The sequence below is a fragment of the Miscanthus floridulus genome, chromosome 3, assembly GCF_019320115.1.
Source record: "Miscanthus floridulus cultivar M001 chromosome 3, ASM1932011v1, whole genome shotgun sequence".
In the NCBI taxonomy this organism is placed as follows: Eukaryota; Viridiplantae; Streptophyta; class Magnoliopsida; order Poales; family Poaceae; genus Miscanthus; species Miscanthus floridulus.
Window position 1 is genome coordinate 121557883 of NC_089582.1, and position 12619 is coordinate 121570501.

Sequence of the window (12619 nt, forward strand, 5' to 3'; positions counted from 1 at the left end):
TCGTGGGCGCACATGCAAATTCTCCCTGTCTAGTAAAAAGTACTTTCATAATAAACTTATTGAAAGATATAAATGTTGATGATATTTTGTGACAAGTTTATCGAATAGTTTACGTTTGGTTGGAGCCATGTACCTACGAGTGAAGTCGTTCTCCTTTCCTTTTTTTTTTTAATTTTGACCAATTATATATAAAAGAATATTAATATTTATATATATAATTAGTATTATTAGATAGATCGTTAAATATATTTTCATAATAAATTTATTGAAAGATATAAATGTTGCACGTATTTTGTATAAACCTATTTAAAGTTGAGAAAGTTTAATCCGCACGTATCCCATAACGACTTTCTTTAGGGATACTTATTACCAATTACTACTACCGGTCTACCACCTGGCCCGTCGGCGGTCCGCAAGTGAAGCGGACACCGCAGTTCTAGCCTGGCGTCCCACTCCCACTGCCAAACACACGGCATGATGGGCCACGACCACGAAGGCGACGGGGCATGTGCATATGCAGTCGTCACCGCTTGCTCCACCACTCATCAGCAGGAGAAAAAGGAGAGCCACGCACGAAGGGCGAGGATCCTCGTCTGCGGACCGTAGCTCGATCGGCACGGTTTGCCATCCTGCATTCCTGCTATTGCTACCAAGGAAGGATTACTAGTGTGGAGAGACGGGAGAGCCTAGGCCTCTCGCGGCGATCACGGTGAATCTGAATCTGAACCTGAATGCGACCGCCGCAGCGACAACCTAGTATATGGCTGTAGGTATCCTTCCCGTGCCTCCTATTCCTGTCCTGCTACCGGTGCGCCGTCGCATCGATCGGTGCCTGGTGGTGCTCCGTTGGTGATCCCGATCCCCACGCCGCGGCCGGCGACCACGCGCGACGCAACGTGATGTGCGCGCCTCATGGTCTATTCGCATTATTGCCGCACTCACCCTGTCGATGCAATTGTCAGGGAACTTTGCCGCATGTCAGTTTTGTTAGTTGATCTCCACCAATAGGCCCAACAGCCTATTGAGCCTTTGGATCTACGCCCAGATCGGAAGCATCCAACCCTAATATGGTTCGTGGGCCCTGTCGCATAGCACTATAAAAAGAGAGGTGGGGATCAAGGCTCGGAAAATGAGGTTGGTCGGAGCCGCTGTAACCACCTACAGAAAACGTAACCCGATCTAAAGTGATTGCTGCCAGCGACAGGAAGCCCCACCGACTCTGTTGTCGCCTCTGTAGCCGCCTCTGTAGTGCCACTACTGGGACATTGTACCTCGCGTCGCTGTAGGAACTGCGACTGCACTTCATCTCCGGTCGCTGCGGGCGCACTAGCTACCAAGGTACACCAACATACGTTTATTTTACCCGCTAGATCTACTCCTAGAGTTTAGAACCATTCTAACATTGGTACCAAGAGCCAAGGTTGCCAATGTGTAGATCTAGTATGGGGTAAAGCATTGAAAATAAATCAAAGAAAGAACAAGGGTTCGATCTGTTTTGGATTGAAACCCTAACCCTAACCGGGTAAAAGAAAATTGAAAAGAGACTGGGGGTGGCGGACGTCATTGAACTCTCGGTCACCACCGCCACCGCGTGGGGAAAGGTGCCGCACCGACATCTTCGTCGGCATGTGACAAGAAAAGAATAGACCTCCTTTCGGATCTGAGCAGACAGAAGGGGTTCCCTAACCCTAACCCTAACTGGGTGAAGAAAAGAATAAAAGAAGAGGGATTCGGCCGAACAAAAGAAGAGGGATTCGGCCTAGAAGAGAATCAAAGCCGAACCCTAACCCACAAAGCACTCACTGGGGAAGAAGAACAGTGACTCCAGTGAGTCAAACCGTAACCCTAACCCCAACCCCAAATCGGTTCAACTCCAAAAGGAAAAGAAAGAAGATCCAAAAGAGAAGAAGGGGAAGATGGAAAGGGGCTTATCTCGCCGATCTTGAATTAAAACCGAGAGAAAAACCGAATTGGGTTCAACCGAACCCTAACCCTAACTCGTGACGAGGAAGGGGAAGAGAGCGATTCGGTACAAATAGAAAAGAAAAGAAATCAAATGAAAGAGATGAATCGAATCGAACGAATCGAATCGGGAAAAGAAACCCTAACCCTAGATCCCTAAATCGGTTGAATCCAAGAAGAACAAACAAGATCCAAATCGGAGAAGAAGGGAAAAAAGGGGAAGGGACCTACCTTGCCGTGTGTCGGGCTGACCCTTCGCGGCGCGGGAGAAGAAGGCCGAGCCGGGGGAGCTGTTTCGCCCAAGCTCGGCCAAGGGGGCGTCGCGGCTAGGGTGCTCGACAGCGGCGCGCTCACCCGCTGGGGAGCGCGCACGTCAACGAGGGGGCCAGCGATGGCGCCATGGCTGCCCGCTCCACCGCTTCGCTCGCTCGGTTGCTGCTCGCTACGCTGAGGAGAGAGGCGAAGAGAGAGAAAGGGCAGGAAGAGAATGATGCTAGGGTTTTAGCGGAGGCGCTAAGGTCACCGTTTTGATCCGTCGAGACGTGCGCATGGCTGTCCGATCTGCATCAACGTCGTAGATCAACCGAACCAGAATCAGGCCCAGGAGGGCGCGAGTAGGAGGCCACTTTGCCGGCCCAGTTCCAGATTGTGGCCTCGGTGTGGGCAGCGCGTGTGCGTGGGCTGCTGTGGTAGGCCAGGCCGCGCACTGTTGCTGTTGGGCCGGTACTGTAGCTGCAGGCTGAGCCACAGTGAACAGTAAATAGAGTTCTGAGTTTGTTTAATTTTCAGAAGCATATTTCGATAAATCTAGTTTAATATCTCTGTTAAAATTTGAACCAACGTGATAATTTTTTAGACAATATTTGAGAAAAGTTTATTGCTTCTGAAAAATAGATAATGAAATTTTTATGTTTTCGCTGCTAAAGAAATAATTTATTCTCTAGTTATTTTGAACCAACGTGATATTTAATTGGAGAAAAAGAGATTTTGACATGATTATGATGTTGTTATTTTCTGACCAACGTTGTTAATAACAATACCGTAATCAACCAAAGTGATATTTAATTGGACAAAAAGAGATTTTGATGTGATTATGATGTTGTTATTTTCTGACCAACATTGTTAATAACAATATCATAATTTTAATGATTTTATGCATTAATTCTATTTCTGCCCAACGGTGATGTAAAAAATAGTGTATAAGAACAGTTGTATGTTTTAATTTTGACTAACGTTGGAATCAAGATATGCAATTGTTGTTATTTTTATGTTAAGAAAAAGATTGACCTAGCCTTCATCTCGGCCGAGGTGGACTGGGTAGTCACCTCACCGTGTCCTACTGATCCTGTGACATCGGTGAGGGAGGCAAATGTGGCTGATGCCGCTTGGACAACTAAAGAGAGGGATTTTTAATTCCAAAAGATGTTCTATGACCTTGAGCATAGGAAGTGGGTCACTAACAACCAGAAATATTTGGCTGTGATAAAGAACATGATTAAACCTGTAATTGTAAACTCAATCCCAGAGTGTGACATGGTCACCAAGTACCTCGATAAAATAAAGAGTCAGTTCATTGGCTCTTTAAAGATATATGCTACCCAGCTGATAAAAGCAGCTGGTGACAAAGAGTTACTCTGGAAATGGTGGATAAGAGAGCTCATGATGCGTCATCGAAATTATGGCACTGTCGTTAAGATCATATTTCAAGGGAGAGAATAGAAAGACTAGTTAAGAATAATATTCTTTCTCCATTAGAGCTCTCAGATTTAGAATAATGCAGAAAATGCATAAAAGGAAAGTATGTAAAGAAAATTAAGAAGGATGCCAAACGGAGCGTAGGAATTTTACAAATTATTCACACAGACATCTGTGGTCCGTTTCCTGTAAAGAGCGTGGATGGTTATGATTCGTTCATAACATTCACAAATGATTACTCCCATTATGGCTACATTTATCTAATCAAAGAAAGAACAAAAGCATTGGATAAATTTAAGATATTTAAGGCAGAAAGTTAAAATCCAACACAATTTAAATGTTAAGACAGTCAGATCCGACCGTGGGGGAGTACTACGGTCGACATACCCCATATGGCCAAGTTCCTAGACCTTTTACATGGTTCTTACAGGAGAATGACATAGTAGCCCAGTATTCTATACTGAGCGAACCTCAGCAGAATGAAGTAGCTAAAAGACGCAATCGTACCCTGATGGATATGGTGCACAGTATGATAAGTTACTCTATATTACCATTGAGCCTATGGATGGAGGCGTTAAAAACCATCATTTATATTCTCAATAGAGTACCAAGTAAGTCGGTGCCCAAAACACCGTATGAGTTGTGGACAGGGAGACTACCCTCACTAAACCACTTACGTATATGGGGGAGTCCTGCTGAGGCTAAAGTATTTAACCCAAATATTGGGAAACTAGATCCCAAAATAGTAAGTTGTCATTTTATTGGCTACCCAGAAAAGTTAAAATGTTTTTGTTTCTACTGTCCAGACAGACATATAAAGTTTGTGAGAATGAGACATGTTGTCTTCCTAGAGGATGAAATGATAAGAGGGAGCATGATAGCTCGAGAAATTAACCTTGAAGAGAAGCGGGTGTATGCGCCCACTCTGATGATTCATGAGCTATTTTTCTCACTACCTGCTATTGCTGCACCGACAGTGCAGGATATTATGGTGCCAGCTCCTGTTGTTATTCCGTCTATGGCAATAATGAATGACGATGAGAAACCTATTCTTCAGGATCTTGTAGAACCTATTGACACACATAAGGGGGAGCAACAACAGCCTCAAACAGAAGATGTGTCAAATGTGGAGGCCTCTAGAAGGTCTTAAAGAGTTAGAAAATCAGCTATTTCTGCTGACTATGAAATATACAACACAGAGGAATTTTAAATAGAGGATGATCCCACCTCATTTGAAGAAGCCATGAGAAGTGATCATTCATCAAAGTGGTTGAGGCCATAGAAGATGAAATGAAATCTATGAATGCCAATAAAGTTTAGGACTTGAAAATAATTTTTAAAGAAGCCAAAACAGTAGGCTGTAAATGGATCTATAAAATAAAACTTGACTCTCAAGAAAATATAGAGAGATATAAAGTGCAACTTATGGTAAAAGGCTCTACGTAAAGAGAAGGGATTGATTACAATGAGACCTTTTCTCCAGTCTCATGTAAGGATTCCTTCATAATCATAATGGCATTAGTGGCACATTATGATTTAGAATTACATCAGATGGATGTAAAGACGATATTTCTCAACGGGGACTTGGAGGAAAATGTTTATATGGCATAACCGAAAGGTTTTATCATAGAAGGAAAAGAACGAATGGGATGTCGCCTAAAGAAATCCATTTATGGATTAAAACAAGCTTCAAGACAGTGGTACTTAAAGTTTGATCAGACAATAAGGAATTTTGAGTTTTAAAGAGAATATAGAGGACAATTGTGTCTATGCAAAGTTTAAGAATGAGAAGTTTATCTTCTTTGTTCTGTATGTGGACGATATCTTACTTGCTAGTAGTGATGTCAGTCTACTACTGGAGACAAAGAAGTTTTTGTCCTCAAAATTTGATATGAAAAATCTTGATCAAGCCTCATTCGTTCTAGGGATCAAAATTCACCGAGATAGAAGTAAAGGGGTATTAGGACTGTCACAAAAGACACACATAGAAAGAATCTTAAAGAAATTTAGTATGCACAAATGTAGTCCCTCGCCTGCTCCTATAGTCAAGGACGACAGATATGGAGATTTTCAATGCCCTAGAAACCAATATGAGATCGATCAAATAAAAGTGGTTACATATGCTTCAGCTATCGGAAGCTTGCAATATGCTCAAGTATGTACGTGGCCTGACTTGGCATTTGTTACTGGGTTACTTGGCAGATTCCAGAGCAATCCTAGAAGAGAACACTGTAAATTAGTAAAGAAAGTCTTGCGTTATTTGCAAGGAACGAAAAGCCTCATGATAATGTATAGAAGATCTGATTCACTCCATATAGTGAGATATTCGGATTCTGATTATGTGGAGATGATAGAAAATCCACGTCTGGATATGTATTCACTCTCGCAAGGGGAGCTATTTCATGAAAAAGCTCAAAGCAAACCGTCACTACATCGTCCATAATGTATGATAATTTATAGCGTGTTATGAGGCAACAAGGCAGGTGAACTGGCTAAAGAAGTTCATACCCGGTTTAAAGGTGGTTGACGACATCTATAGACCACTTAAGTTATACTACGATAATAATCTAGCAATACAGTATGCTCATAACAATAAGTCAAGTGGTGCTGCCAAATACGTTGATATAAAGTATTATGTTGTGAAGATAAAGTTCGGGATCATGTCATAAGTCTTGAGCATATAAATACCGAAAGATGCTCGCGGATCCGCTTATAAAAGACTTACCACCCAATCTATTCAGAGAACATGTAGCTAGCATGGGTTTAAAGGAAAACCTATAATTCCTGGACAAAAGAAAACCCAAAGTTAAGTATCTATTTCAGAACAGAGTGGTGTGTTGTAGCTGTTAAATCTATCGACAATTGATCGTGACAATGAAACTTGCTCTATGCGCTAATCTGTAATGGAATGAACAAAAGTAAATGATATAAAATTAAAAAATGGTAGTGAGATCAAGGGGGAGAATGTTAGTTGATCTCCACCAATAGGTCCTGGGCCCTTGGATCTGCGCCCTGATCAGGGGCGTCCAACCCTAATATGGTTGGTGAACCCCTGTCACACAACACTATAAAAAGAGAGATGGGGATTAGGACTCAGAAAATAAGGTTGACCGAAGCCGTCGTAACCACCTACAAAAAAAACCTAACCCGATCTAAAGTGAGTGCTGCCAGCGACGGAAAGCCCCACCGACTTTGCCGTCGCCTCTACAGTGCCACTACTGGGACGCTGTACCTCGCGTCGTCGTAGGGACTACGACTGCACTTTATCTCCGATCGCTGCGGACACACTAACTACCAAGGTACACCAACAAACGTTTATTTTACCCGCTAGATCTACACCTAGAGTTTAGAACCATTCTACTCCCTCCGTTCGAGATTAAATGGACGTCTAGAGTTTAAATTTTTTCCTAATTTAATCGATCACATAGGCATGAAGTCCAATGTCTATAGTAGTAGAAAATAAAAGTTTATGGAACGGCGTGGGACCAACGGAGGGAACTGACGGAGTGCGGGTGCTCTCATCCACTTGTTTTTGCACTGCAGCACCAGCCGTCTGTCCTTATCTCTTTGTACAGTAGCGTTGCAGCTTCTGTATTCATGTCACCTCGTACCAGTGTAGAGGTAAAAACGTAATTTTTCAGCCGCACTAATTTGCAGGCTCGTATCACAGACTTGCGATTATTATGGGACGGACGGAGTAACAAGTTTCAGGTACCCTGCTGGTGTTCCCATTCCGGCCAACACACTCTCTCTCTCATTCAGTCATTCATCATTCAGTCATTCATTCCCAACTGTACGTCCGCGGGGAATGTGCCAGCCCGATGGACGGACTGGCGCGAGGTGAGCCCCCCCGTTTCTCTTCTCCCGCGGCCGCCAACCTATTTCCCGTACGTACGTCTTGAACGTGGGCTAGCTGTGACCGTCCGTGACACGGTGCTCTGTGTTTGCGAGAGCCTCTCGCCTCGCAAAATCCTCCGCGCGTTGTCCACCGTCTCCACATGTGTTCCTCTCAAATCATGCATCTTTACCTTTCCGCTTCATTTATCCAACCGGCTCCACATGCCATACGCACGGAAATGCACTAGGAATAATCGGTAGCGATCATCATATCGATGAGTAGCAACAAAAGGAAAATACTGGAAGATGCTGGAATTGACAGTCCTGGCCACTTGGAAAACGATAGGCCCCGTCCAGATACTATAGGCTAATAGTAATCCAAGCTGGCTGCTGGCCTGCTGTGCTGAGGAAACATAAATAGCTTACGGGCTTTGACTGAACACCCAGTTGAACAGGAAGCTCTCATTCTTCGCCTGACCATCCATCCCTGACCAGATTCACAAGTCAGGACTACTAGCATGTATGCCAACCGTATAGGTTTAGCACAACATTAAAACACGAACGTGATACGCACGCATCATTAGTCCTCCCGGAAGACCGGAGGATGGGACCAGTATAGGTTTAGCACAATCGCTGCGTTTTCGAAGGATGGTAGTACTGTCATCCTAGTCATCGATCGGTCATGATTCAGATGTGCTAAATGTTTGGTTGCGTTTGCAAATGATAATTCGGCGGCTGGCTGTGTAAACCAAGTACGATTTGGGTTCTTGTCACATGCACGCATCACAGTCAGCCTAGACATATCAAATCTCGCAATCGCTAAGACACGGAGAAGAAGTAGACATACACATACACATACATGTGCGTTAATTATTCTTAGCTGCAGCCAGCATGCCAGCCCAATTGGAATGAGACGGGAGATTAGGATGGCGACGAGCACACGTAACAGGAAGCAAAGAATCAGCGAAACGCTCACAAATAGTATAATTAATTGCTCCTACCGAGTACTTACTCCTACTAATCAGCAGCAAGCCAAGCAGACGAGATTGAACTGGCCACTGCAACAGAGGGAGAGAGAGCAGGAGGACTTGGACAGGTAACACGACGGCGACAGGTGCCGTAGCCGACAGCTGACCGCTGCGTTGGCGCCCGGGTGGATGCAGTGTAGGCGCCATCTCCCGGGCGGCTGCGCTCGCCTCGCCTGGCTGTGACTGAGTTGAACCCGGCGGGCCTGGTATATAAAGGCCGCATCTCCCATTCACCATTCTCCCCTCCCCGGACCCCGGATCGCAGGAACAGATAGACGGATACACGGTTCTGTTCCGCCGTCGTCTCATTGTCAGTCAGCCACAAGTTTCTCTTGTCGTCTCCTTCACCGGCGATCGCGCGTTCCTACATCAGGCGGTCAGGTGAGCCTCCTCTCCGTCTTGCGCGTTGTTGTTGCCGTCCGTATCATCAATTCATCACAGCTTTTAGTTCTGTTTTTCTTGCTTGGTTTTCTTCTGGTGTCCGGGCTTTGATTCGCGTCGTATGGGGGGATCTCGGGTAGGGTACCGTGCCTGGTTATCGATGAAGACTTCAGACTCGCAACACCGTACCTGTATATTGGTCAGGTCACTGCCGAAATGCATGCATGATCCAGCTGAGCAACTGCCATTTTCCTCCTTGCATTTTAAGCTTTATGAACCTCGACTTGCCAGCACAATTCACATGGGCCATGCGTCCAGCTAGACATTCCTGAAATGAGTACAGGACCGGCACGCTTATTAGCCGTTGGAAGGGGCATGCAAATGACCCGTTTGCTTCGCTGAAAAAAAGACAAAACACTGTTCCAACTGATTTGTTATGAGCTGTTTTAGCTGAAAAGATAAACTGAAAAGTACGGATTATAAAAGAAGCGAATAGGGCCGGCAAAAGCTATGAATGGACCTGGATTTTCTGCTGTTTATCCCCATTTCCAGGGATAAATTCTGCCTTTTATTTGCATCTAGTATGTTTCTTTAAAAAAAAAACGAAACATGCATGCGGTCCAAGCAATGTGGAGTTGTCCTTTTCAAATCTCAACCAGAATGTGCTATAGAGTAGGGAGGGCCTTATTAACCACGAACTCCTGCTTTTTTTTTTCCTTCAGATTCTTCCAGATGCTTATTCCCCCTTTTCTCTGAATTATTTTACCAGGGTGGAACATCCTGCACAGAATTCGGATAACCTCTTGCCACGTATTCAGGAGACGTTTGGAATCGTCCTTAAGCTAGCGTTTGCCAATCAAGCAGATCAACAAGGGCTTAATCCTACAAATTCAGACGAGGATGGGTTTCTTCTCATTGTTTCTGGTGGCTTCTATGCCAGTCGTCCAGGTCCTGCTCATAGGTGCCATTGGAGCTTTCCTGGCCTCTGGTTTCAGCAACGTTCTGACGACCAGTGCTCGAAGGGATATGAACAAGGTGAGTTCTGTCAGTTTTCCTCCACACAACTTTTTCACAGCTAGCTAGCTTGGTGAACGTTGTCAAAACCTAATCTCAGTTAAATTGCTGACAGGTTGTTTTTACTGTATTCACCCCATGCTTGATGTTCGCCAGCCTCGCGAAGACGGTCACGCTCGCAGACGTCATTTCTTGGTGCGTAGTAGTATGCATCATCATATTTTTCAGAGCCTTGAGGAAGGAAGTAGTACTGAACGCAGTCACTGAAAGTCTGCACTTTTATCGCCCTGTTCGCTTGGCTTATAATATGTACTTTTTCAGTAAATGAACAGTATTTTTCTCTCACAACAAACCAGCCAACGATATTTTCAGCCATGACTTATCAGCCAAGCGAACATGGTAGTTTGCAACTGTTCTAAGTGCGCTAATGAACACACGCCTTCTGTTCTTCAGGTGGTTTATGCCAGTTAATATAGGGATCACGTTCATGATTGGTGGCACTCTGGGTTGGATAGCTTGCAACATCTTGAAGCCACCACAGCACTTTAGGGGCTTGATCATGGCCTTCTGCTCAGCAGGTTCAGTTTCGTCAGTGGAAGTTCATGTTTCATTCCTCTTCGGCTAGCCTTCATATATGCACAACATAAATCAACAATGGCCTCTACTGACAAATGCAGGAAACCTTGGAAACCTGATATTGATAATTGTTCCGGCTGTATGCGACGAAGACGGGAGCCCGTTTGGGAAAGATCCAAGCATTTGCCGTTCACGCGGTCTCTCCTACTCCTCGTTGTCCATGGCTGTAAGTTTTCCTTTTTGTTCTTCTTCTTTGTTCACAGATATATATATACGCATACACGAGTCTAGTTTATCATCAGTCTGAGTGATCTTGCATTGGGCAGCTGGGTGGCCTTTTCATATGGACACACACGTACAGCCTCATGCAGAAGTCAGGTAAGCTGTATCACAAGATGCATTCCAAAAGCATCCAGTGCCCAGCCGACAGCGACGAGGAGCATTCAGCTGCCTACGCCGACGACGAGGAGGCACCTCTTCCGACGTCAGTTAAGCCTGGCGAGCACGAGCACGGGGAAATGGTAATAACTTTACAACAGTTGACTGCATGCATCGTCGGCCATGGTCGTTTCTTCACGCTGCGTCTTCAGACAAACTGACTCGCAAGAAATGGAAATGCAGGAGGCCCCTCTCTTGTCCTGTGAGAGCGAGGTCGCTGACAAGGGGTTCTGGACAAATCTGAAGGACGCTGTCCACCAGTTCATCGAGGAGCTGATGGCGCCACCAACCATATCCGCAGTATGTTTCAGTTTCAGCATTTCGCTTCTCACTTCACAGTGGCACGTAGTTGGAAGGACCAAATCTGATGTGATACTACATCTTGGTTCAGATAATTGGGTTTGTTGTTGGGCTGGTCCCATGGCTAAAATCCCTAATCATCGGTGACGGAGCTCCTTTTAAAGTCATACAGGATTCCCTCCAGCTGATGGGGTAAGCACATATGAGTATTTCATTTTTGCCTAGTGCTGCTGTCTGTCAATACCTCTTCAGGTTACTCACGGTTTGTTTGTTTGTTTCTCTTGCAGCAATGGCGCGATTCCTTGCATCACCCTCATCCTAGGTGGAAACCTGACCCAAGGTGGGTGCTATTTTGATCAGACTCAGCGGCGATCCAGCATGTCCAGTGCAACTGCTCTGAAATCTGAATGTGCGTGCAGGGCTTCGGAAGTCGGGGCTCAAGCGTAGGGTGATCGTCACAATCCTGTGCATCCGCTTCGTGCTCCTCCCCCTGATCGGGATCGCCGTCGTCCACGCCGCGTACGGGCTCGGGTTCCTCTCTCGCGACCCGCTGTACCGCTACGTGCTGATGGTGCAGTTCGCCGTGCCTCCTGCGATGAACATCGGTACGCGCTGGAACTCTGAAACCGATCAATGGCGCTCTGTTCCTGCTATGTTTGGCAGCTTGTTTCCTGAGACTCGTGTGATTCAGGAACCATGGCTCAGCTGTTCGACGTTGGACAAGAGGAAAGCTCCGTGATCTTTCTCTGGACGTACCTCGTTGCCGCGGTTGCGCTGACGACGTGGTCGACGATCTTCATGTCCATTCTGTCTTGATTGAATCCATCGCCGGAACCAACGCACGGTCGCATTTCTGAGCCTGGTGCTGCTCAAAACATTCAGCTTAGCAAGAGGAAAGGAGGGGGATGATGATGGATCTCAAGGAGAGTCAGTCGGAGCAAGAGCTAAACCTACCTGTTTAGAATATATATAAAGCAGTATATATACATAGGCAGTAGACTATGATCAAATGGTCATTTAGGTAATTATTTATTATTTTATTCTGTTGGACTGATGGGCTGACCTATTAGTCGGCCATTGGCATAGTTCAAACACAATCATGGAAGTGGAGGGTTCCATTTTTGTTCCATGTATATCTACCTTATTTTAAGCCCCGTTAGAATTCTATCTCGACGCGGAAGACATCCATACAAGCTATCCGCGTCAACATACCACACTATTCCACTAAAAATTCAATTCCGTGATTCCCACATTAGCGCACGAGGTATCCTTCTAGTTATTAAAGAGAATGAAGCTAGGTTTGTAGGTGGCAGTCTCATCCAAACCACATAATTTTATTTGTTACAGTAAATCATGAGAACTACGATTAATTAATTTACCAAAATAAA

General features: G+C 45.1%; 1 protein-coding gene across 3 annotated transcripts; it reads left to right on the forward strand.

Moving 5' to 3' along the window:
• Positions 1-8748: 8748 nt before the first annotated feature.
• On the forward strand, positions 8749-12358 carry LOC136546720 (protein PIN-LIKES 7-like). 3 transcript variants are annotated; one of them, XM_066538688.1, is made up of 11 exons: positions 8749-8903; positions 9673-9938; positions 10033-10112; positions 10371-10495; positions 10595-10719; positions 10820-11014; positions 11115-11231; positions 11323-11423; positions 11519-11571; positions 11651-11836; positions 11923-12358. In XM_066538688.1, the coding sequence occupies exons 2-11, from the start codon at positions 9804-9806 to the stop codon at positions 12045-12047; spliced, it is 1242 nt and encodes a 413-aa protein (XP_066394785.1). In that variant the 5' UTR covers positions 8749-8903; positions 9673-9803; the 3' UTR covers positions 12048-12358. The 3 variants fall into 3 exon arrangements, with proteins under 3 accessions (XP_066394785.1, XP_066394784.1, XP_066394786.1); XM_066538687.1 differs by having other exon boundaries at positions 11651-12358; XM_066538689.1 differs by lacking the exon at positions 8749-8903 and having other exon boundaries at positions 9805-9938; positions 10074-10112; positions 11651-12358.
• Positions 12359-12619: the final 261 nt, after the last annotated feature.